The 22,428-nt window shown below is 38.5% G+C and overlaps 1 protein-coding gene across 1 annotated transcript in view; it reads left to right on the top strand.

Annotated features, from left to right (window-relative positions):
- The window catches only part of SecCl (Secretory chloride channel), a 232,458-nt gene extending 210,627 nt beyond the window's left edge, over positions 1 to 21,831 (top strand). The window contains exons 5-9 of the mRNA XM_067149396.2: positions 4,297 to 4,455; positions 7,964 to 8,119; positions 13,221 to 13,386; positions 17,200 to 17,371; positions 21,499 to 21,831. Of these exons, the coding sequence (XP_067005497.2) occupies positions 4,297 to 4,455; positions 7,964 to 8,119; positions 13,221 to 13,386; positions 17,200 to 17,371; positions 21,499 to 21,750 (905 nt within the window). The 3' untranslated portion in view covers positions 21,751 to 21,831. The remainder of the gene's footprint in view (positions 1 to 4,296; positions 4,456 to 7,963; positions 8,120 to 13,220; positions 13,387 to 17,199; positions 17,372 to 21,498) is intronic.
- The last annotated feature ends 597 nt before the right edge of the window (positions 21,832 to 22,428 follow it).

The raw sequence follows: 22,428 nt of genomic DNA, 5'->3' as shown, positions 1-22,428 counted from the left end.
CACGTTAGGAGGGAGGAACATGACTTTGATGTCACCACTTCTAAGTTGCTCTTCATTTAGGTGTGATGGTGCATTGTCTAGTAGAAGAAGCACTTTTCTAGGGAGATAGTTCGAAGCTAGAAATTTTTCTATATCTGGAACAAATTGTGTAAAAAACCAGTCTTTAAAGATGTCAGCAGACATCCAGGCAGCCTTCTGATTCATGTAATAGACTGGAAGAGCATTAACAGAAATGTTTTTAAAAGCCCTAGGCTTCTTTGCTTTACCAATCGTAAGCAATTTTGCTTTTAAGTTCCCAGTAACATTACTACAGGCAAGAACAGTAACTCTTTCCTTACTACGCTTGTAGCCAGGTGCAGACGTCTCGGCTTGGGCTGCGAGAGTTTTTGATGGCAGTATCTTGAAATTTAGCCCAGTCTCATCAAAAATCTGATCACTGGTTAATCCTTCAGCAAGAATTATTTCTTGAAATTCCTTTTTAAATTTCACAACCTCATCGGATTTAGCTGACAGTTTTTCTCCACAGATATTAAGCTGCCTAAAGCCGTTCCGTTTTTTCCACCGATCAAGCCACCCCACACTGGCAGTAAAATTAGGGTTCCCTTCATTAAACTTCTTCTGGAAATACACTGCCTTTTCTTGCAGAATGGGGCCAGATATCGGCAGGCCCTTTTCCTGGTGTTGAGTGAACCAAAGAAATAGCGCTTCACTTACTTTTTCGTACTCACATTTTTTCATTGTTTTTCTAATTTTCAGTGCATCACTTGTTGCTCTGGTAGAGCACCACTTTTCAATTTCTTCCCTCTTTTTTTTCCAGTCACCCACTGTAACACGTCCAACACCATAATCTGAAGCCACTTGTTGAAGAGTTTCTCCTTTGTCCAGTCTCTTTAATGCACTCAACTTGTCTACCATAGAAACAATCACTTCCTTTCATTTACTTGCCATACTCACAAAGGATATGAAAACTATAACATCCACACCCAACCAATACTATAATGAATAATGACCGAAGACTCGCTGCACCTGTCCTTGAGAGGAAAACCGGTCCTACCGCTAGCGGTCAGGCCAGTGTTTGTCCCACGGTCGCACCCTCCACACTGGATGTCCCTGAATTTAGTCTCCATCAAAAGTTCAAATTAAGTCTACCAGTGTTGGATAACACGGAATGTCGGATAAGCGAAGGTCGGATGAGCGGGACTCTACTGTACTAATTGCAAAAGCTGTGTCAGTATTGGAGATGGTCACTCTGAATGGTTCAATACAACCAAAGGAGTACAACAGGGAAGTTCCTTATCACCTCTTCTATTCATAGCAGTTATGGATACCATTTTAAAGGAGCTAAAGGGAAAAGGTAATAAAGATCTTCAGGCTCTGGTGTTTGCAGATGATGTAGCAATATGGGATGAAACAGAGGAGGAAGTGCAAAATAATCTGAATGCATGGTGTAAGAAGTTTGATGATTATGGAATGAAATTGAACCCATCAAAAACAGTAGCATTGAAAATCAGCAGACATAAGACAGAATGCAACATAAAAATACAGGACCACCAAGTTGAATTAGTACACCAATTCAGATATTTAGGAAGCATAATGACTAGTAATAATAGAGCTGAGAAATAACAAACAGAGTAACCAAAGGCTCTAACCTTTACAGTATTGTTAGACACCTACTATGGGATGAGAAGTTCCCACAAAGAACAAAAATGACTCTGTACAAGTCATATTTCATTCCAATCCTTACATATTCTCTGGAAACCTGCACACTAACATCAAAGGATTGTAGTAGGATTCAAGCCTGTGAAATGAAATTTCTTAGAACTGCCCTCCAAAAGACACGACTTGATCAAGTGAAAAACGACGAGATCCGATCTAATGTAGGTCTAAATGATTTGATGGAGACTTGTCTACAAAAAACAATAATGATAAGGAATGTGGATATCCAGCAACAGCTTGGATTGGAAAGAAGCTTGCTGGAGACTCTAGAAGTGAAAAGATTACAATGGTATGGTCACATGAAAAGAAAGGACTCTCACAGGACTCCTCAAACATATTTTGACCACAATGTTCCTGGGAAGAGACCAAGAGGAAGGCTTTGTGATGTTTGAGAAAAACAGATAATGAAGGATCTTGAAATTAGAGATGTGAACTGCCGTCGCATATATGAGCAGCATCTGTGGATGTATAGGAGAAACTGGAGGAGGCTTGTACACAACCGCACCCGGCTTGCTGGAGCAAATAAATGATGATGATGATGATGATGATCTAGACTTAAATGGTTTGGGCATGTTAAACGAAGGAATAGCACAAGGTTACCATGTGCTTATTTGGAAAAAAGAAGACCAGGTGGAAGACCAAGATGAAGATGGATAGACCAACTGAGGGAAGACATGGAGAAAAGAGGATGGAATTGGGAATCTATCATGGACAACAAAATCTTTTTGAATAGGCAACTTTGCTTGTTTTCAAACACCTGACCCGGCTTGCCTGAAGAGCAAACCGATGACGATGATGATGATCCTTCCAAGTTATTCAGCACTCTTGTGCCATAGCTTCTTAGCTTGTCTGTATTTGAAAAATATTATTTGTCTTGCTTGATTTCTAGATGTATTTTTGTGAGATGGAACTGATGTTTCACCTACGTACCAGTACTCTAAAGATATTACCAACCATAATCTTTTTCTTACTTTGCATATTTTTCGCACCGGGCAAGTTGGCCGTGCTGTTAAGAGCGTGCAGCTGTGAGCTTGCATCCAGGAGATAGTGGGTTCGAACCCCACTGTCGGCACCCCTGAGATGGTTTTCCGTGGTTTCCCATTTTTACACCAGGCAAATGCTGGGGCTGTACCTTAATTGAGGCCACGGCTGCTTCCTTCCAAGTCCTAGGCCTTTCCTATCCCATCGTCGCCATAAGACCTATCTGTGTCGGTGCAACGTAAAGTCACTAGCATATTTTTCCAGCATTGTAATATATTTACCCCATCTTAAGCATCACAGATAAGGCTATTAGAAGATTATGTAATACTGTATAGAGTATTATGCAGGACTGTGAGCAACTGCAGAGGGACTTAAACAATGTAGTGAGATGGGCAGCAGACAATGGTATGGATGTGAACGGGATGAAAAGTCAAGTTGTAAGTTTCACCAAGAGGAGAAGTCCTCTCAGTTTTAATTATTGTGTTGATGGGGTGATAGTACCTCATGGGAACAATGTAAGTACCTAGGTGTTATATAAAGAATGATCTTCTTTCGGGTAATCATATTAATGAGGTTAGAGATCTCTTCACATGGTTATGAGAGTATTTAGGAGTTATAGTAATGATGTAAAGGGGAGGGTGTATAAGTCGCTGGTAAGACAATAATTAGAGTAAGGTTCAGGTGTATGGGGGCCCTCACCAGGACTACTTGATACGAGAACTGGGAAAGATCCAAAGGAAAGCAGCACAATTTGTTCTGGGTGATTTCCGACAAAGGAGTAGTGTTACGAAAATGTTGTAAACTTTGGGCTGGGAAGGCTTGGGAGTAAGGAGACGAGATGCTCGACTTAATGGTATGTGAACATTAAAACAAGAATAATAGTTAACACCACTTTAGGCTAAGATTTATTTTCGGCTGATGATGCTTACGACTGTTAAGCGAAACATGTACCATCTTACAACGCCTGTTGTAATGTTTATTTCCTAAATATAAGGAAAGATAAGTATTGGAAAGGTGGTGTTAACTATTATTCTTGTTTTAATGTTCATATCTGATGTCCAATACGGTCTACAATGAGATTTATTACTTTTAATGGTATGTTTCGAGCTGTCAGTGGAGAGATAGTGTGGATTGACCTAAGTAGACGAATAAGCTTGATCGGAGCTTTTTAAAGTAGGAAAGATGATAATGTGAAGATAAAGCTGGAAATAAAGGGGACAAATTGGGGCAAATATTCATTTATAGGACAAGGAGCACAGGATCAGATTAAATTATCAAGGGAAATGTTCGATAAATTTCCAAATTCTTTGAAAACCTGTAAGAAAGAGCTGGGTAAACAATTACTAGATAATTTACCAACTGGGGCATGAGTATATGGTATTGTATTAGGTCCTCAGTTTCTCAGAAACAACTGAACTTGTAGATATAATAATTGTTCTGGACATCCACGGGGTTTGTATCAACAGGGGAGGTAAATAACATGTTGATAATAATTAAAAGTAAGTCTGATATAATGTTAAAAGTGAGGAACAATCAATTCAATATGCTCACTTTTGAGTAATTTTACATGTTTTCTAAAAATAGTTTTTTCTTTGGCAGGGACTTACAACACCAGTGAATTGATCCTGACCTGGGAACCAGACTCACCTGTGATTCTAAATCCAGCTCTACATCTGACGGAGTACACACTTATGGATATGTGGACAAACGAGAGTGATAGCACATACTTCAGTCCTAGTTATCACAGAGGACCATTTCGTAAGTCATTGTCGTCATCATCATCAACATCATCATATAACCTCCTCTGGCTCCCGCCAGATTGGGGTGTTGATGGTACTTCTCCACCAGTGCCTCTCCCTCCACCACTCCTCTTCAATAATTGTATTTCAGTCCAATCTTCTTTTCCTTATACTGTTCTTGACATAGTCTATTTGTCTTGCTCTCTATCTTATCCTCCAACACTTGTTTTGGTATCCGTCCCTCCTCCATCCTCATGACATGTCCAAACCATCTCAATTTATTCTTCTCCATCCTGTCACTTAGTTTTCTACCCCTATTTCTTTTCTTAGCTCATCATTTCTTACTCTGTCTCTCCTTGTCTTCCGTACCTTACTCCTCAGGAACTTCACCTCACTGGTCTGAATTTTTCTCTCATCTGTTGCCATCGATGTCCACGTTTCTGATGCACATGTTAATATAGGGGTATGGCACATCTTGTACTTTATCTCTTTACATTTCATAGGAACTTCTCTGTTCCACAACAAGTTCCTTACATTCTGGTAGAACATATTCCCCACTTGTACTCTTCTGCTGATCTCCTTATCCAACCTTGCACCTTGCATTATTTCACTTCAACAGCCTCAATGTTTTGTCCCCTGATACCCTGATACTAATGATTCCTTTTCCTTCTCTTTCTCCTCTTGTCATCACCATTGTTTTGCTCTTCTCCACACTGATGTTCACAACATATTTCTCAATATTGTTATTTAAAGCCTCTAGTTGGATGTGCACTTCTGTGTTGTTGACTCCCCAGATGACTACGTCATCCACAAACAACAATATTTTCATATCCCCTCATATGTTGCCTTTGTTTTCTTCAGAATTTCATCCATAACCATTAAAAATACAGGGCATATAATATTCAGTAGCTCAAATTTAAACAGCTGTAAGTATATGATACTAGAGGCAAAAATGTCTTAGTAAATGTGGGATAATTTGTGGTTCCCAGCCACAACAGACATCATTGTGTGTAAACGTCATCCTAGTTAGGAAAAGGTACCAATAAAACATTAAAAAAGGTTATTAGATATTTTGCAGTTGTGTTTATTTTTTTTTTTATTTCATGCCTTCATTTGTGGCAAAGTTAAGGTTCATGGCCCTCTCTTACACTTAACCACATATTATCTAAAATAAACTACATAAAACAGAATAATGAAATAATATAACAAAATATAAATCCTAACCTCATTCATTCTTCCATTCATACTGGTATTCATACAAGCTAGTTATAAATTTAATGGGTAATCTCAGCAAGACCGCTTGAAGGAAGCAAAAGAAGTTCAACTCCTGACACTGACTGGAAGGGAATTCCATAGCCTTGCACCAGACACTTCAAAGGAGTAGTTAAATGATGACGAGCGATGCAAGGAATTGAGACTGTAGTAGCCAATCGTGTGTTATGTTCATGAGAGGAGGAGAGTAAATTAAACTTTGAAGATAAATAGTGGGGTTTAGATTCATTCAACAGATGAAATACAAGAGTTGCAATGTGAAGATATCGTAGTTTATTGATTTTTAACCAGGAGAGAATTTCATAATAGGGGCAGATATGAGTTGAAAATTTAATTGAAAATATAAACCTAAAGCATGAGTTCATTACCCTCTGTAATTTTAATGTTTGTTCCGTGGTGGCATCTACCATTACAATATCACAATAATTAAGTATGGGAAATATGAGGGTCTGGATAAGTAGAATTTTCATGTTTAGAGGAAGAGGTGACTGGCAAGTGAACTTTCCTACAGATGCATGTTATGTGCTCACTCTAGTCTAGTGTGTTACTTATGATAATCTCAAGATTTTTTACTGACTTCTGCAGTGGTATAGCTACACCACAAAGAGAAAGTGAAGGCAATAACTTCTTATTAATGGTATTTAGCTAACTTTGTTGCCCCATAATAACAGCTTGTGTCTTTTTAGGATGAATTAATAAACAGTTCTTATTAGAATAGGAGCTAATCAGATTTAAAATAAAATTCATTTGATTAATTCCAAACTCAATATCAACAGCTTTACAGTGATAATATATTTGTAGATCATCTGCATATAAATGATACTTACACTTGCTGAACTGAGAAAATATATCATTAGTATACAGAGTAAACAGAAGAGGTCCTAGCACAGATCCCTGTAGGACACCTGTTTGCTTCGTCTTCCAGTCCATGGTCATACCATTTATGACAACACGTTGTCGCCGATTGGTGAGGTATGAAGCAAAGAGCTAAACAGCAGAGGGACTCAGATTAAATCTTTGTACTTTTGATAATAGTACTTCAATATTTACTGTGTCAAACGCACTACTAAAATCAAGTTAATGAACAAGGAAACCATCTTACTTAGTACGTTACAGTGACTGTACCATGAACTTACTCGTAGTTAAAGAAAGTGTTCAAAGTGTTGTCATTGTACCCAGATGCAGGCAATTCCCAACGCTCCTCAAAAAACTGGCAGAGTGGTACTTTCATGTTTGGAGTCATCAAGACAAGTGCACCAAAGGACAATCAATAAAGTGAGCACAGCAATTGCTATTTGGTTCCACATGAGGGAGCACGGCATTTGTCGTTTTAGACAAGTACTGGGAACTTAAGTGCTTACTGATGTAATATGACATCTGGCAGCATTTTTTGGAATTTTTCAGTTATTCGAATGGTGTTGCTGTACAAATCCTAGTTCTGTATGGAAGTTGTCTCTGACACGCATGTGTATACTCACTACAGTGTAAGAGTTTGGCTTGCCATTAGCCTATAGGTTACAACCAAGTGTCACAATTGCCACCAATGTGGATAGTTGTTTGTGCTCTTCGTAGCTGTAAATATTTTTGTTTCTGTAAATATAACTGTGTATATATTTTCGACAACTACTTGAGAAACATTTTACTGCTAAAAACAACGGAAGAAATGTTGCACGCCCGACTGGAGGTGGGACACAATATCCATTACGCCTCGAAGGTCGCCATTTTATGAGGCCACTCCCACAAAGTGAATCAAAGAAGCGCCTGTAAGACAGAAATAGTGATGAGAGTGGAAAGTGTTTGCAGTGTTTAGGAAACTGCATGTTATTGTGGTGGAGGATAGTGTTATGACAGCAAACACTCTGCCCTGAACCAACAGAACCAAATATCTATGATTAAAGCACCTGGGTTGGTCGGTAATGAAACCCAGGACTCTCTGAATTGAAGGCCTAGGAGCCGGACATCCTATTGTTCTATGGATTTGACACTGCATTCTTATATTAATTTTATTTGATGTACAGTATTATTGATATTAAAAAAATCTCTCTACCCCCACCAAAATCATCAGATTTTTTATTCAAACCCAGGGAAATATGTACGACTTACATTCTAACTCAAATGTAATCAAGTTTTCTGTATTGCTTTTGTGTTTGCTTTAGTGTGAGAGTTTCACCAAGGATTGTATTTAATATTAAACTGTACACAAACTTTCAGTGTGATTTAGAAGCTATGAAGTAAGTAAACATTCTCTGTTTCAGATGGCAACTACAGTTCCCTGTCGATCACATTCCATCTGTCCCGTGAGATTGGTTTCTACATGATGGACTATTATGTGCCCAGTATTCTGTTGGTTGTAATATCCTGGGTGTCCTTCTGGCTTGAAGCTAATGCACTCGCTGCTCGTATTGCTCTAGGTAAAAATATTATGTACCGCCAAGCAGGGTTGCATCCTGGGTGTAGGGGGTTGGCTGTCGCCACTGTAACGGTCGCAGGGTTTTAAGAGTTTCATAGACTTACTTATTAGAATTAAGACAAATATTACATGGAGAATAAATTTTATTCTTGCACTGTTTTGTTAAATCCTATTCAAATCCTTCTTTTCCATTATTAAATTTGTTATTCTACAGAGTGCGCACAAACCCATTGTTATCGACTTTGATTGTTGACAGCAGTTGGTGCCAAGATACTGCAAGAATGGCTGATACAAGTGATTGTATGATTGAGGAACGTTCACTGGCCACTGTATGGATTCATGAGCATAAAATTAGTGACAAAGCAATTAAAAATGCGAGGGATGAATTCAATGCGCGATTTGTTAAAGCAGCACCAACGTTAGCATGGGAAAAGAAAGCCTTTTTAATGGGCAGTGTTCACGACATGCTGAGAAGTGAAAGACTATGCACCAGACTTGAACTTTGTGCTGACGTGGAAAAATCTACTGAACAATCTCCGGTCAAATACATGCGTCATAGTTCGGGATACCAGGATCAACCATGAGGAAACACATCAAGATGGCTCTGAAAATGAGGTGTTGGCATCCATTGAGTGTCAATGAATTATCAGATGGTGATTTGGAGAGATGCGTTTATGCTTCTGGTCGGATGCTGCAACAATGAGAAAGATGTTGATTCCCTGTGGCCTCCACGGTGGGCGATGGGCACTGGCCATGCGTCTTGGTAGGTGTGATATTTACCAACTGATGAGCCCAACTTAGCACACTGGGGCAAAATGCTGGCAACCAGGAATGAGTTAGCTAGAAAATTTATAATGTCCAATAACGGACCAACTACATTGGTATTGTGCTGCAACAATTCCAAACAATGGTTCAGAAGGAATGTGAATTTTATCGCAGCACCCGTAATTGCAATGTTTACTTTTGGAGAAAAGAAAATCCAAATGTTTTCAAGAAACTTAGCGAAAACCCCTCACATCATGATCTGGGCTGAAATGACACAAATGCATCTGTTGGTCCATATATTTTTGATCGTTCTATAAATCAGAACAGTTATTTCCACATGATTAATGACTTTCTCATCCCACAGCTGAAAAATGAGGGAATTTTAGATGCTGTTTGCTTTCAACATGATGGGGCACCGGCTCACTTCACAGTGGCTGTTCAACGTCTGAACGCAGTTTGGAAATCGCTGCAACGGTCATGCATCGGACAATGATCCAGCTCCTCTTCCATGGCCACCAAGAAGCCCTGATCCAACAACACCCGATAACGCACTCTGGGGTTACATCAAGGAAAAAGTGAGGAAACCAAACCAAACCCCATGACACTACAGCCCTTGAAGGGCCTTGGCCTACCAAGCGACCGCTGCTCAGCCCGAAGGCCTGCAGATTGCGAGGAGTCGTGTGGTCAGCATGGCGAATCCTCTCGGCCGTTATTCTTGGCCTTCTAGACCGGGGCCTCTATCTCACCGTGAGATAGCTCCTCAATTCTAATCATGTAGGCTGAGTGGACCTCGAACCAGCCCTCAGGTCCAGGTAAAAATCCCTGATCTGGCTGGGAATCAAACCTGGGGCCTCCGGGTAAGAGGCAGGCACACTACCCCTACACCACGGTTCCGACATAAGTGAGGAAGCAGCGGTATATTGAAACTGATGATCTGAAAAATGCGGTGCGTGAAGCTTTCCAGACAGTGACCTCGAAGAGTTGCTTAATACGAGCATCAGAACATGGCGGCATATTGAGCTGTGTCCATGGAGGGGCACATACAGATATTTTAGATTCCTAAGATGTAAGAAGAAATAAATATATAGTGAGTACATGTACTTTTATATCACGTCAGTTTGAGTTTAATTTAATATAGGAATATATGAACTTTGTGCACACTACGGATACAGTTGACCACGATGTATTCATAACGATGGCTAACCTCCAACTCAACACAGCGCCATCTTATAACAGAGTGACGTCACATATTTAGCACAAATTTTGCTTTATTTTTAAGCGCTATTTCATGAAAACTGCATTTCATATTTTCAGTTCTTTTTCTGAAACAGGTAGCCTCCTCTTAGTTGAGACATTATACATAATCAAATACTCTCGGCGATATACGCGTTCTACCCGAACACTAAAAGCGTCTTAAAATTTTTCTTTCCATGTATCTGTTGTCGAGGAACGTAAGTCTTCGTTAAAGGTAATTGGGCTGAAAAGTTATCTGAGCAATATTTTGCCCAATTAGCGCCATTAGAATCTAACACTACTCATTTTGAAATTTGTGTTGAAGGGAATGGATTTTGTGAGGAATATTTGAACATATAGTGAACAATAGATTGCTAACATCTCTCGTACTATGAGTCTAATTGAAATAATATGTACTACCAAAGATATCACAACCGCCCCCCCTCCCATGCATGGTGCTACAGCCCTAAAGGGCCTTGCCCTACCAAGCAACAGTTACTCAGCCCAAAGGTCTGTACAATATTTTTTTTTTCCCCATCATCCATCTTCTGTACATATGTCATGTAATGTAATGAAATGTTGTGTTTTGCCACTGAGAGGGGCAGACTAAGGTGATTTTCACACTGCAGGTGGAGCAGAGTGTGTCCGAATTGGGCAAGACCGAGCCTAGAGAGTGTGCATTCACTGTGGCGATAGGTTGTTCAAAACAGTTTGTGTCCAACAACTGGGGTGTCGGTATGTCTCTACTATCAGTCGCTTTTATAGCTCCTAGATAATCCATGGTGGGGAACTGATAGAAAACGAGATGTTATTGGGTTCACAACTTGAATGATGATCATGAGAAGTATGGAGAATTTGCACGTTATACGAGGATATTCAGAATGACAAAGAATGTTTCTGAAGATTCTGAATGAGTACCAAGACATTTGACTACATACTTCCTGCTATATGTACTGTACTATCTCAGCCAAACAGAACACGATCTTTCAAAATGTAGCAAGGTAAGGTGCACGAGACATGCAGTATTACAACAACATGTATGATGATTTGCAGCTCAAGATTGTGCAGTCGACCCTCACACACTCCTCAAAATAAACAAGTTAGTTTCAACTCGCTCGGCTCGGCCCGGACTTGCTCTGCCTGTAGTGTGAAAGCCGCCTACGAAGGGAGGGAGGAATGAAAGCCCAACAGAGCTACCTTCCTGCCTAAGAGATCCAACACATTGAAAAGTGAATGTATCGGCAAAAGAAAGGCAAGGGCCACGAAAGGGATGAAAATGAAAGACAGCCTATGCCTTGCAACCTAATACCACTGGGGCTGTAAAAGAACGAGAGTTGAGCAAGGCAGGTTGGAGAGGACAGATGAAAGTGAGGAGCCTGACACAAGTAAGTGGAAGCAATGCCAGGACTCAGCTAAATGCTCTGTGGTCATCAACCTACACTCCCACGTTAAGAACCCCTGGGGCCCCCTTTAGTTGCCTTTTATGTTGGGCAGTGGATACTGTGAGAGTTATTCTATCACCCCCATCCACAGGTTGATTACTGTTATTGCTTATTGAATTGACCCAAAGTGTTTAACGGCCTGGTTGTGTTAAGTAATTTTCCCATCAGTGGTTATCTCATCAATTTTTTAAACATTCTCCAGATTAAAAAGGGAGGAATATTCTATAAAGAAAGTAAATTGAAAAATGCAGTTTTTTGATCCATAAGCCCCCTAAGATATTCATGTAAAGTATTGCCAACTGATGTATTTAGAAAATTGGAAGTAGTTGTGTTGTTACAGTAACAAAGAATTCTGAGTTTGTATTACAGCCTCGTAGCCTTCTCCTGCCCTTCTGTCATATTCCAAATATGTGACCCATTGAGATGAACAAAAGTGTCTGAGGTGTAAAACTTGCATTCCTCTGTTTTGACTTCTTGTGCTGCCTATCGGTCTTCTTAACAAACTAAGTTACACACAGTTCCAGTCTTCGCCACTTAGTGTCATGTAAACTTTGTACAATGGGTAAGAAAATTAGTGGAAGTTATAACTGTGTTCTTTTCAAAATACAGTGTTCTTAATAGCAACATTCAAGAATTAATATCTTCTGAAGTACCATAAAGTGGGGTAACTTCGGCCATACAGGGTAACTTCGCTCACTTACGAATAGCAACACTTATTTTCTCCTACCTCCTATATTGGAAAAGATGAACTACTTGCAACAACTTAAATGCACATAAAATAGAATGCTCTTTCAACACTCAGTAGTCCAAATAACATCGGCAGGGTCATTGTTGAGTCAATCGATTTTTTTTGCAGCCCCGACTATTGTCTTCTCTGGTAACAGCAGAAAACAAACTGTTCTCTAGCCCCAGCATTCGATTCTGCATTCCAGATGTTTATGGGGTCAAAATGTAAGTTTGTCTGGTAACTGATCAACACAATTTGATGCATTTTATTCAAATAGGTTTTTCAGGGAATAGTTTTGTGATAAAAGTTGTCCTCTTCCGGAGTAACTTCGGCCATGATAAGAACGTTGTGCTAAATACGTGATGTCACACGCATACTGTGCTGTGTTGACTCTCACGTTGTGCTAAATATGTGACGTCACATGCATACTGTGTTGTGTTGACTCTCATGCTGTGCTAAATACGTGACGTCACATGCATACTGTGCTGTGTTGACTCTCACGCTGTGCTAAATACGTGATGTCACACACATACTGTGTTGTGTTGACTCTCACGTTGTGCTAAATACGTGACGTCACACGCATACTGTGCTGTGTTGACACTCACGTTGTGCTAAATATGTGACGTCACACGCATACTGTGTTATAAGATGGTGCTCTGTTGACTCTCACGTTGTGCTAAATATGTGACGTCACACGCATACTGTGCTGTGTTGACCCTCACGCTCAGTTAGAGGTTAGCTGGAACAGCAAGAATAATTTCATAAGTAAGTCTACGAAACCCTGTGGCCATTACTATAGTGACAGCCTACTGCCAACTTTTCCTATTGCTCAGTATCTTATGGAAATTTTAGAACCACAAAAATCTTGGCCCCTTTCCGCACAACGAGTCTTATATGAGAGTGTATTTTATTGAAGTCATTTTTCTTGCTTGCAGGTACGAGTACTATGCTGACGTTCATCACTTTGTCTTCAAAGACTGGCAGCCAGCTTCCCAAAGTGTCTTATATTAAGGCCAGTGAAATTTGGTTCCTTGGGTGTACTGCCTTCATCTTTGGCTCACTGGTTGAATTTGCCTTTGTGAATACAATATATCGAAGAAGGTACTTATTTTCTTTCTTTTTCTAAATTTCAACTACAAAATCCATGGTATAAGACCATGCATTCCATTCACAATAGAGAGTTCAAATAGTAAACTACATGAAAGTATGGTATATTTCACCACCGAGTTCAGAAACTTACTAACCCTCAATAAAAATCAGAAGTAATACAACAAGTGAAAAAACTAGGAGTATTTTAAATCATGATTCATTCCCCACATAATTTAAACAATGATACTAACTATTAGGTTCAAAACATGGAAAACCCTTTTTGGTCATGACAGATTACTTTGAGTCCTCTATTCCCTGTTTCTGCACTTGTAGCAGTGAAACCAATATGCCAATCCAGTGCAGGCATAACATATTGAATTTTAGTATTTCTGATCTTATGTATTATCATTTTGATGTAAATGAAGTGTGTCATGAAATGCTTTTGCATATAGGGTGGATCAGAAGTCACTCATGGGTCTAAATCATTTATAATTATTTAAAAAAATGTTACAAATCAGTGTCTGCTTCACACTTTCTCTAAAACTCCAAAAATATCAAGTTGCTGAGCCTTAGACATAGAATTCAATGTTTGTCATCTTTAACTCTTTCATAGCTTAAAAATTATTTTACCAGAATGAATACTCCCCCTCCCACCATTCCTATCCTATCTCTACAATATACACTCCAGTTCAGTGAGAATCTTTCTGCATCCATTATATCATTTCTTAGTGATGATTCAACTCCTATTACAATATCTACTAAGTATATATCTATTAAATTACTTTTATTCCTTTCTTTACAATACTTCTACATTTCAACACTAACCTCTTTATGTTATCCCTCCTTCACTTCCAGATCAAATCAAATCAAATCAAATCAAAATCAAATCAAAATCTCTTTATTTGCAAATGAGGTGTTTACCTCGGTGGCAAATGGTACACTAAAATACATTATTGTCAAGCACTAAATATTAAATTAACAAGAGAAGAAAATTTTCCTATAATACAATATTATACAATTTATGCTAACAATGTTTTCTATTAAACACACAGCTCATCCTTAATAAATTTATATTGTTTACAAAATTCTACTTATAATATCTCCTGTACTACTTACAAATATAGTCAACTGATATACATTATGTGGAATTACTTCAAATGATACTATACAACTGGTATAAGATTAATATTTACATTGCATTTATTTATTTACTTTTTTTTTACCCGTTCTGGATCCTAAGTAGCATAACGACCTGCTGCGTCTTAACCAGAGCCCCTTTTGCCACCACTTTTCAGAGTTCCTGAAGGGCCTCACAGCTACCGTAGCGGTCCCAGGGCCCTCGAAGTCCCCACTGTACTTCACCCCTACAGGCAGTCCCCTACTTTGGCTGTCCAAACTCCTTAGACCAGGGGATGGAATTAATTTATTCACACACATTTTTTTTATTTACAATAACCTGCACTGATCGAATGCCCTCTAACACTTCATTTATTTTCTCTGTTGTTGTTTATTCTCTTCTTGAATATCTGTACAGATTTTGGAAAAGAATCAAACACTACCCCTGGTAAACTGTTCCACTCCTTCACACCCTTCCCAATGAATGAAAATTTACCCCAATCGCTTCTGCTAAAATTCCTTCTAATTTTATATTTGTGGTCAGTCCTGCCGATATAATTATTTTCCAACTGAAGCCTTTCACGGATATCTCCCCATGCTTCTTCTCCTGTATAGGCTCTATATAATCCTATAAGTCTAGTTTTCTCCCTTCTCTTACTTAAAGTTTCCCACCCAAGTTCCTTTAACATTTCTGATACACTACTCTTTCTCCTGAAATCCCCTGTTACAAATCTTGCTGCTTTCCTCTGCACACTATCTATTTCTTTTATTAGGTATTCTTGGTGAGGATCCCAAACACTGTTTGCATATTCCAATAATGGATGAACCATACTCAAGTAACTTTTTTCTTTTAATTCTTTGTTGCATCCTTTAAGTAGCCTCATTATGGCATGTAACGATCTGTATGCTTTCCCAACAATGTCATCAATATGACCCTTCCAGTACAAATTACTTACAAATCTCACACCTAAGTATTTGCACTTGCCATCTTTTGGGATAACTACCTCATCCAAAGTATATTCAAATTCAGTTTTTAAAGCTCCTGTTTGTAAAAGTTGTAACAGTTGATTTGCCTGCATTAACCTTCATATTATTTTCTTCAACCATTGTTGGATACTTTCAAGGTCCCTTTGTAATTCTGAACAATCCTCAATGTTGTTTATTTCCCTATAAACAATTATGTCATCTGCATACAATCCTATTTTTGATGTTATATTGTTCCCTAAATCATTTGCGTATATTAAGAAAAGTAACGGACCGATTATACTACCCTGTGCAATTCCCTTCCAAACTTTCTCTTCCTGAGATACATTATTTCCTACTTTGACTTTCTGAACCCTTGAATTTAGAAATGTTTTTATCCAACGTGTAACCCTTACGTCCAATCCTATTCCCTCCAATTTCTTAAATAATATTCCATGTTCCACTCTATCAAAGGCTTTGGAAAGATCTATGGCTATGCAATCTAACTGACCTCCTGAATCCAACTGATCTGATATGTCCTGCTGAAATCCCACCAGTTGTGCCTCACAAGAAAATTTCTTTCTAAATCCATACTGGCTCGTCATGAACCAATTTTTATCATCACATATCCCTCTAATGTACTTCGATATTAAACTCTCCAGTATTTTACAAACTATACTGGTCAGGCTGATTGGTCTGTAGTTCTCAGGTTTCCTTTTATCACCCTTTCCTTTATAAATTGGTATTATTATAGATTCCTTCCATTCCTTTGGTATTACACTATTATTTATGACATAGTCAAAGAGAAATTTTAAATAAGGCACTATGTACCACCCCACTGTCTTTAATACCTCCCCAGTAATTTGATCACTTCCTGCTGCTTTTCCTTGCTGAAGCAGTTGGATTTCTGTGAAAATATCTTCATTTGTGAATGAGAAGCTTCTTGTTTCCCTCTGTCTCTCTCCCTCTCTATCTTCTGTTTCGGTTTCCAACTCTTGACAATCATCTACTGAATCTCTAAATTCCCTACTAAATAGGTTTGCTTTCTCAGTATCTGTTAAATAGTTTTCACCCCCTTCTCCCACCATTGTAGGAATTTGGATTCCTTTTCCTTTTTGATTCCTGATATATGAATACAGCTTTTTCCATTTCCTTTTGTGGTCATTACCCTCTTGAAGTATGCCATTCATATAATTCTCTTTTGCTTCCTTTTTCACTCTATTCAGTTCCCTCATTAGCTGTTTTCTAGTTTCCATTTGGAATTGCTAGGCGGGCATTATTTCCATTGTGGAGTCTTATCTCCCGTATGCAGTTATCAGACTGTGCTTCATAAATAAGCTTCTGATAAGTTCACCTGCATACACCCCAGCGTCAGTGGGTAGGGTCTGACACATCCCACTCTGAAGAGTCTAGTGTCAGACCTAAGACGAAACGCTGGTTAATAGAGCAAACGCCGGAAAAGCCATCCATCTAATTTTTGATCTGATTTTTGATATGCTCTATTGGTGGAAAAGAATCTAATTCCCTTCATGGGAACTTAGAATTTCCATTAAGTCTTGCATGCACGCACCACACACGTGTAAATTCTATCATAATTTTGTAACTATAACCCTCCCCATCAGCCGATATTGGCTACGCTACTGCTTGTCTCTGAATGTTTAACAATATCATTTGAGCAAAAAAAAAAAAAGAAATGTGTGTGATCCTTTATCCCCTATAATGTCATTAACCTCTTTGCTTTTTCAGGCGAAATGTGGAGCTAGTGAAAGTGGATGCCAAGAATGTTCTTAAATCTGCTCTCACACCTCGCTTAGCTAGGAAGCAGCTAATGCAGCAAAGAGGCAGCTCACTAGAACGTTCCTCATCATGTCCATCAGGCATGGATAATGCCTTGTCCATTTCTACACTCAATGTCCAGGTAACTTTCAACAACTCATATTATTGCATATGTTTCTATCACACAAAGATTAATGTGGGCATGTAAAGTATATACCAGTACTTGTCTATGTAATTATCTACAAAAAATCTGATTCTGCAGCTGGATTATCAGTATTCTAGTCTTTGGACCATGAGATTCTGGCTTCAGTTTCTAACTGAGTCCTGAGATATGGTTAATTTCTTGAGTTAATTGTTTGACTATCTTGGGAGTAACCTAGCATGACAAGTTCATTTAGTTTGGGAGATGTATGGTAGAGGAGAAGTGCTATCCACTTAAAAAACAGAATGTTGTTATCTCTATTTTCTAAGAAAACAGGTGATGACAAATATGAAAACTAGTGCACCACTAGTTTGGTATCTCACACTTGCAAATTTTTAGCATGTATTATTCAACAAATGGTGAGACACGTTGAAGTTAAGTTGGGAGAAGATAGGTTTTGCTTCTGAAGAATGTAGGGATATGTGAAGCTGTACCAATTCTATGTCTGATCTCATGTAGATCTAGAAAAGGCATTTAATAATACTGAATGACCAAGCATCTGAGAAAGTGATCAGGATCAAATAGCAAGAAAGAAGGGTTATGTATCATGTGTATTAAAATCAATCTGCAGTAATAAAAATCAAGAAGCCTCCATGGCTCAGGCGGCAACGACCGGCCTCTCACCACTGGGTTCCATGGTTCAAATCCTGGTTACTCCATATGAGATTTGTGCTGGACAAAGTGGAGGCGGGACAGGTTTTTTTCTGGGTACTCCGGTTTTCCCTGTCGTCTTTCATTCCAGCAACACTCTCCAATATCATTTCATTTCATCTGTCAGTCATTAATCATTGCCCCAGAGGAGTGTGACAGGCTTTGGCAGCTGGCACAATTCCTATCCTTGCCACTAGATGGGGGGGTTCATTCATTGTATTTCTGACCTGATCGAATGACTGGAAGCAGGCCGTGGATTTTCATTTCAGTGACATGGATCAGGGGCTGTGAAAGAGAAGCATCTATCCAGAAAGCAGTAAGACAGGCCTGCAGTTTTCTCCTCTCCTTTTCAGTGTTTATATAGAGCAAGTATAAAAGGAAATGAAAGAGAAATTTGGGATAGGAACAGCTGGTCAAGGAGAGGAAATTAAAACTCTGAGATATACTGATGGTATTGTTACTTTATAATTTTTCAGAAGATATGGAAAAATTGCTCAATGGTATGAACAGAGTCTCTTGTAGAAGGAGTACAAGATTAAAAAATATAATTCCAACACTAAAGTAATGGAATGTAGTTGAACAAAGTTAGGTGATGCAGGAAATATTAGATTAGGAAGTGGAATCTTAAAGAAAGTAGATATATTTTTACTTTTGTAATACTTTAACTGCCAATGCCAGAAATAAAGAGGATGTGAAATGTGGACTAGTGCAGGCAAGGAAAGCCTTTCTTAAGAAAGGAAGTTTGCTCACTTCAAACTTAGATATCCATATTAGGACTTTTGTGTGGAGCGTGGCATTGCATAGAAGTGAAACATGAATGATAACTAGCATAGGAAGAAAGAGAATAGAAGGCTTTATATGCCATATTACAGAAGAATGCTGAAGATTAGACAGGTAGAGTGAATCACAAAATAAGAGATATTGTATTCAGCTATTAAGAGGGGAACGATTTGACAAAATGATGGAACATGTCTTGAGATGCCCAGGACTTCTTTGGGTAGTTTTTAAGGGAAGTGTAGGGGATAAATTCAGTACAGTAACAGTAGACCAAGGTAGGAGGTAGCAGTTATTTAGAAATGAAAAGGGTTAGCACAGGGTAGAGTGGCATGAAAAGGTATATCAAAACCGGTCTATGGAACAATGAAATAACAACCACAACAACTGCAGCAGGCTGTAAAGCTACACTTCACAATCTATGAATTCAGAACAAAGTAGTAGAGAAAGGTGTAGTCACCTTGATTACTGTTCAGAGACATTGATTGATGTATATATAAAGCTAAGGCTTCATATGTTCTTATTTCTGGAGTTCTACCAGGCTGATTTTAACACTTTGTACATCATTTCAAAGATCTGTTGGAATGGATTCATAAAAAAGTCTTTAACTATGGATTTCTTGGAAAAACCCATTGGAAAAGTTGAATACCTCTAACTCCTTAACCATTAACAATATCAAGTTGGTGTTTTTTAAAATTTGATTCCCCAACCCAGATATTTTGTGTAGGCTTTCATGGCTTATTAAAATAAATAAACAAATATTAGTATATTTTCTGGATTAAAGCCACTTTAAATTGTTGTTGTTTGAGGCAACAGGCCATAGACTGGTTTGATGCAGCTCTACATGCCACCCTATCCTGTGCTAACCTTTTCGTTTCTACGTAACTATTGCATCCTACATCTGCTCAAATCTGCTTCTCATATCAATACCTTGGTCTACCCCTACTGTCCTTACCACCTGCACTTTGTTCAAAAACCAGCTGAACAAGTCCTGGGTGTCTTAAGATGTGTCCTATCGTTCTATCCCTTCCTCTGGTCAAATTTAGCCAAATCGATCTCCTCCAACCAATTTGATTCAGTATCTCTTCCTTCATCATTCGATCTATCCATCTCACCTTCAGCATTCTTCTGTAACACCGCATTTCAAAAGCTTCCATTCTCTTTCTTTCTGAGCTAGTTATCGTCCATGTTTCACTTCCATACAATGCCAAGCTCCAGATGAAAATCTTCAGAAACATCTTTCTAATTCCGATATCAATGTTTGAAGTGAGCAAAATTTCTTTTCTTAAGAAAACTCTTTCTTGCTTGTGCTAGTCTGCATTTTATGTCCTCCTTACTTCTGCCATCGTTAGTTATTTTACTACCCATGTAACAATATTCATCTACTTCCTTTAAGATTTCATTTCCTAATCTAATATTACCTGCATCACCTGCCTTCATTCAATTCCACTCCATTACTTTTGTTTTGGACTTACTTATTTTCATCTTGTACTCCTTACCCAAGACTTTGTCCATATCATTCAGCAACTTCTCGAGATCTTCTGCAGTCTCATATAAAATAACAATAACATCGGCAAAATCTCAAGGTTTTGATCTCCTCTCTTTGGATTGTGATTCCCTTTCCAAATTCTTCTTTGATTTCCTTTACTGCTTGTTCTAAGTAAACATTGAAAAGGAGGTGGGACAGACTACAGCCTTGTCTCACTTCTTTCTGGATTGCTGCTTCTTTTTGAAAGCCCTCGATTCTGCAAACTGATTTTTATACTTAAAGAAAAGAGCTGAGCTTTCAGCCAAGTTCCATTGGCTTTCATCAGGGCAAAGTATATGAAGGTCTGCTGCTGACAGTTAATCATAGAAATTCTTCAAGGAGCATGGAAGTCATGACCACATTATCTATGGCCAGGATTTGAACCACAGAATTCAGTGATGAGAGGCCAGTGTCCTGCCACCTGATCTGCAAAGACTCATATTGACTGTTGTATGTACCATTTAATATTCAAGTCTCTTGTGTAGAAAGGTAAAACATGAATAGAAACGTGTAATGGGTTAAACATGACTGATCAGCATCCAAAGAGGTATATATATTAATATTTAGGGGATGTCTAACTGAGACAGTAAAGGTGTTAAAAATTAAATAATTGAAGTTCAACCAATTCAATACATAAAAGAAAGAAATGTAGTAATTACATTCTTATAATTTCAATACGGAACAATGAAATTTTTATCTTTAAACAGTAAAGGTGTGCTCAGTTCACCTGAAAGGACATGGATTCGATTCCCTGTCAGGAAGTAGAAAAATTTTAAAAGGTGAGATTTCCATTTCTGGAGGTGCATATGAGTTTTACTCAGCCTACACCAGAAATGGGTACCAGGTTAATTCCTGGAGGCCAGGGCAGTCAGTATAGAGCTAACCACTCTTCCCCACTTGGTAATGAGGTTACATAAAATGGAAGCCTTTACCTTCCACTTCTTCAACGATCTTCATGGCCTGTATAGAAATGGCATAATTTTATATTAATATTTACCGTATGATTTTGTCTATAATATTTAAAATTTCATGGTAATATAAATTGTAATATTCAACTCTCCTGGTTCTGTTAATGATATACAGAAATGTATTAATTTGGTAACTTGGTTTTCAGAACTCTACATCGAGTCTGTTGGACATCCCAGGCAGCATGACCACCTGCAAGAGTGATATGACCAATCATGATCCCAATATCACCAACAGCATTGAGATACCTGTTCCCATAACTAACCCTCCTCCAAACACCAGCTTCACCACCATGACGCCGCAGCAGATCTCTCAGTGGATCGACACTCGCAGTAGATTCTTCTTCCCAGCAGCATTTATTGTATTCAACATCCTTTATTGGAGCTTCCTATGGATATAAAATGTAGTGATTAGACTTTTGAAATGTAATTATTAGAATGAATCTTATACAGTGCCAATTTGAGATGATGACATGGTTCTTTGTGCCACAACATTTTTCTGGTATGATTTTGTGCATCTCCATCCCATTGAAAGTGGAAACTTGTCATTTCAAAATTATAATCTCTGCCAGTTTATTAAGTAAGGGAGGTTCAAGCAGTGAACAGAGATTGAAGATTTCTTGTGATAGGATTTATATTTTATGTTGATTACTATCATTTACAGGAATATAAAAATCTTTGGACAGCACGAAGAAGATGAAGTGCAAGAACTTAGAGCTTCAAGTCTATTATGTTTATCCATACAAGATCATGTTAGGCTCTCATGAACACGTTGGTATCTCTGTAACACATCATATCTAACAACCAACAGCAGTATCTTCACCACAACAGTTTTCACCCATATGACATGAGATGAGCACTACCATTCACAGCTTTACCTCTGAGGCAAAGAGATTTGTTCAACCACTAAAGCTTATGACTCCTACAACAATTTAAGATAGGCCTCCATTGTTAGGGGTTATCACGCTTGCCAGATTTTCTGAGTCATGTACTCTGTTTTCAGACTCTGAAAGCAACCAAACTCGGTACCCTTCATAACCATCATCCTGGTCTCCACAAAATCAACCACATTTTAAAAA

This window comes from Anabrus simplex, chromosome 6 (genome assembly GCF_040414725.1).
Source record: "Anabrus simplex isolate iqAnaSimp1 chromosome 6, ASM4041472v1, whole genome shotgun sequence".
Lineage (NCBI taxonomy): Eukaryota > Metazoa > Arthropoda > Insecta > Orthoptera > Tettigoniidae > Anabrus > Anabrus simplex.
The sequence above is the reverse complement of the archived record's forward strand: the minus strand, read 5'-3'. Positions and strand labels throughout refer to the sequence as shown.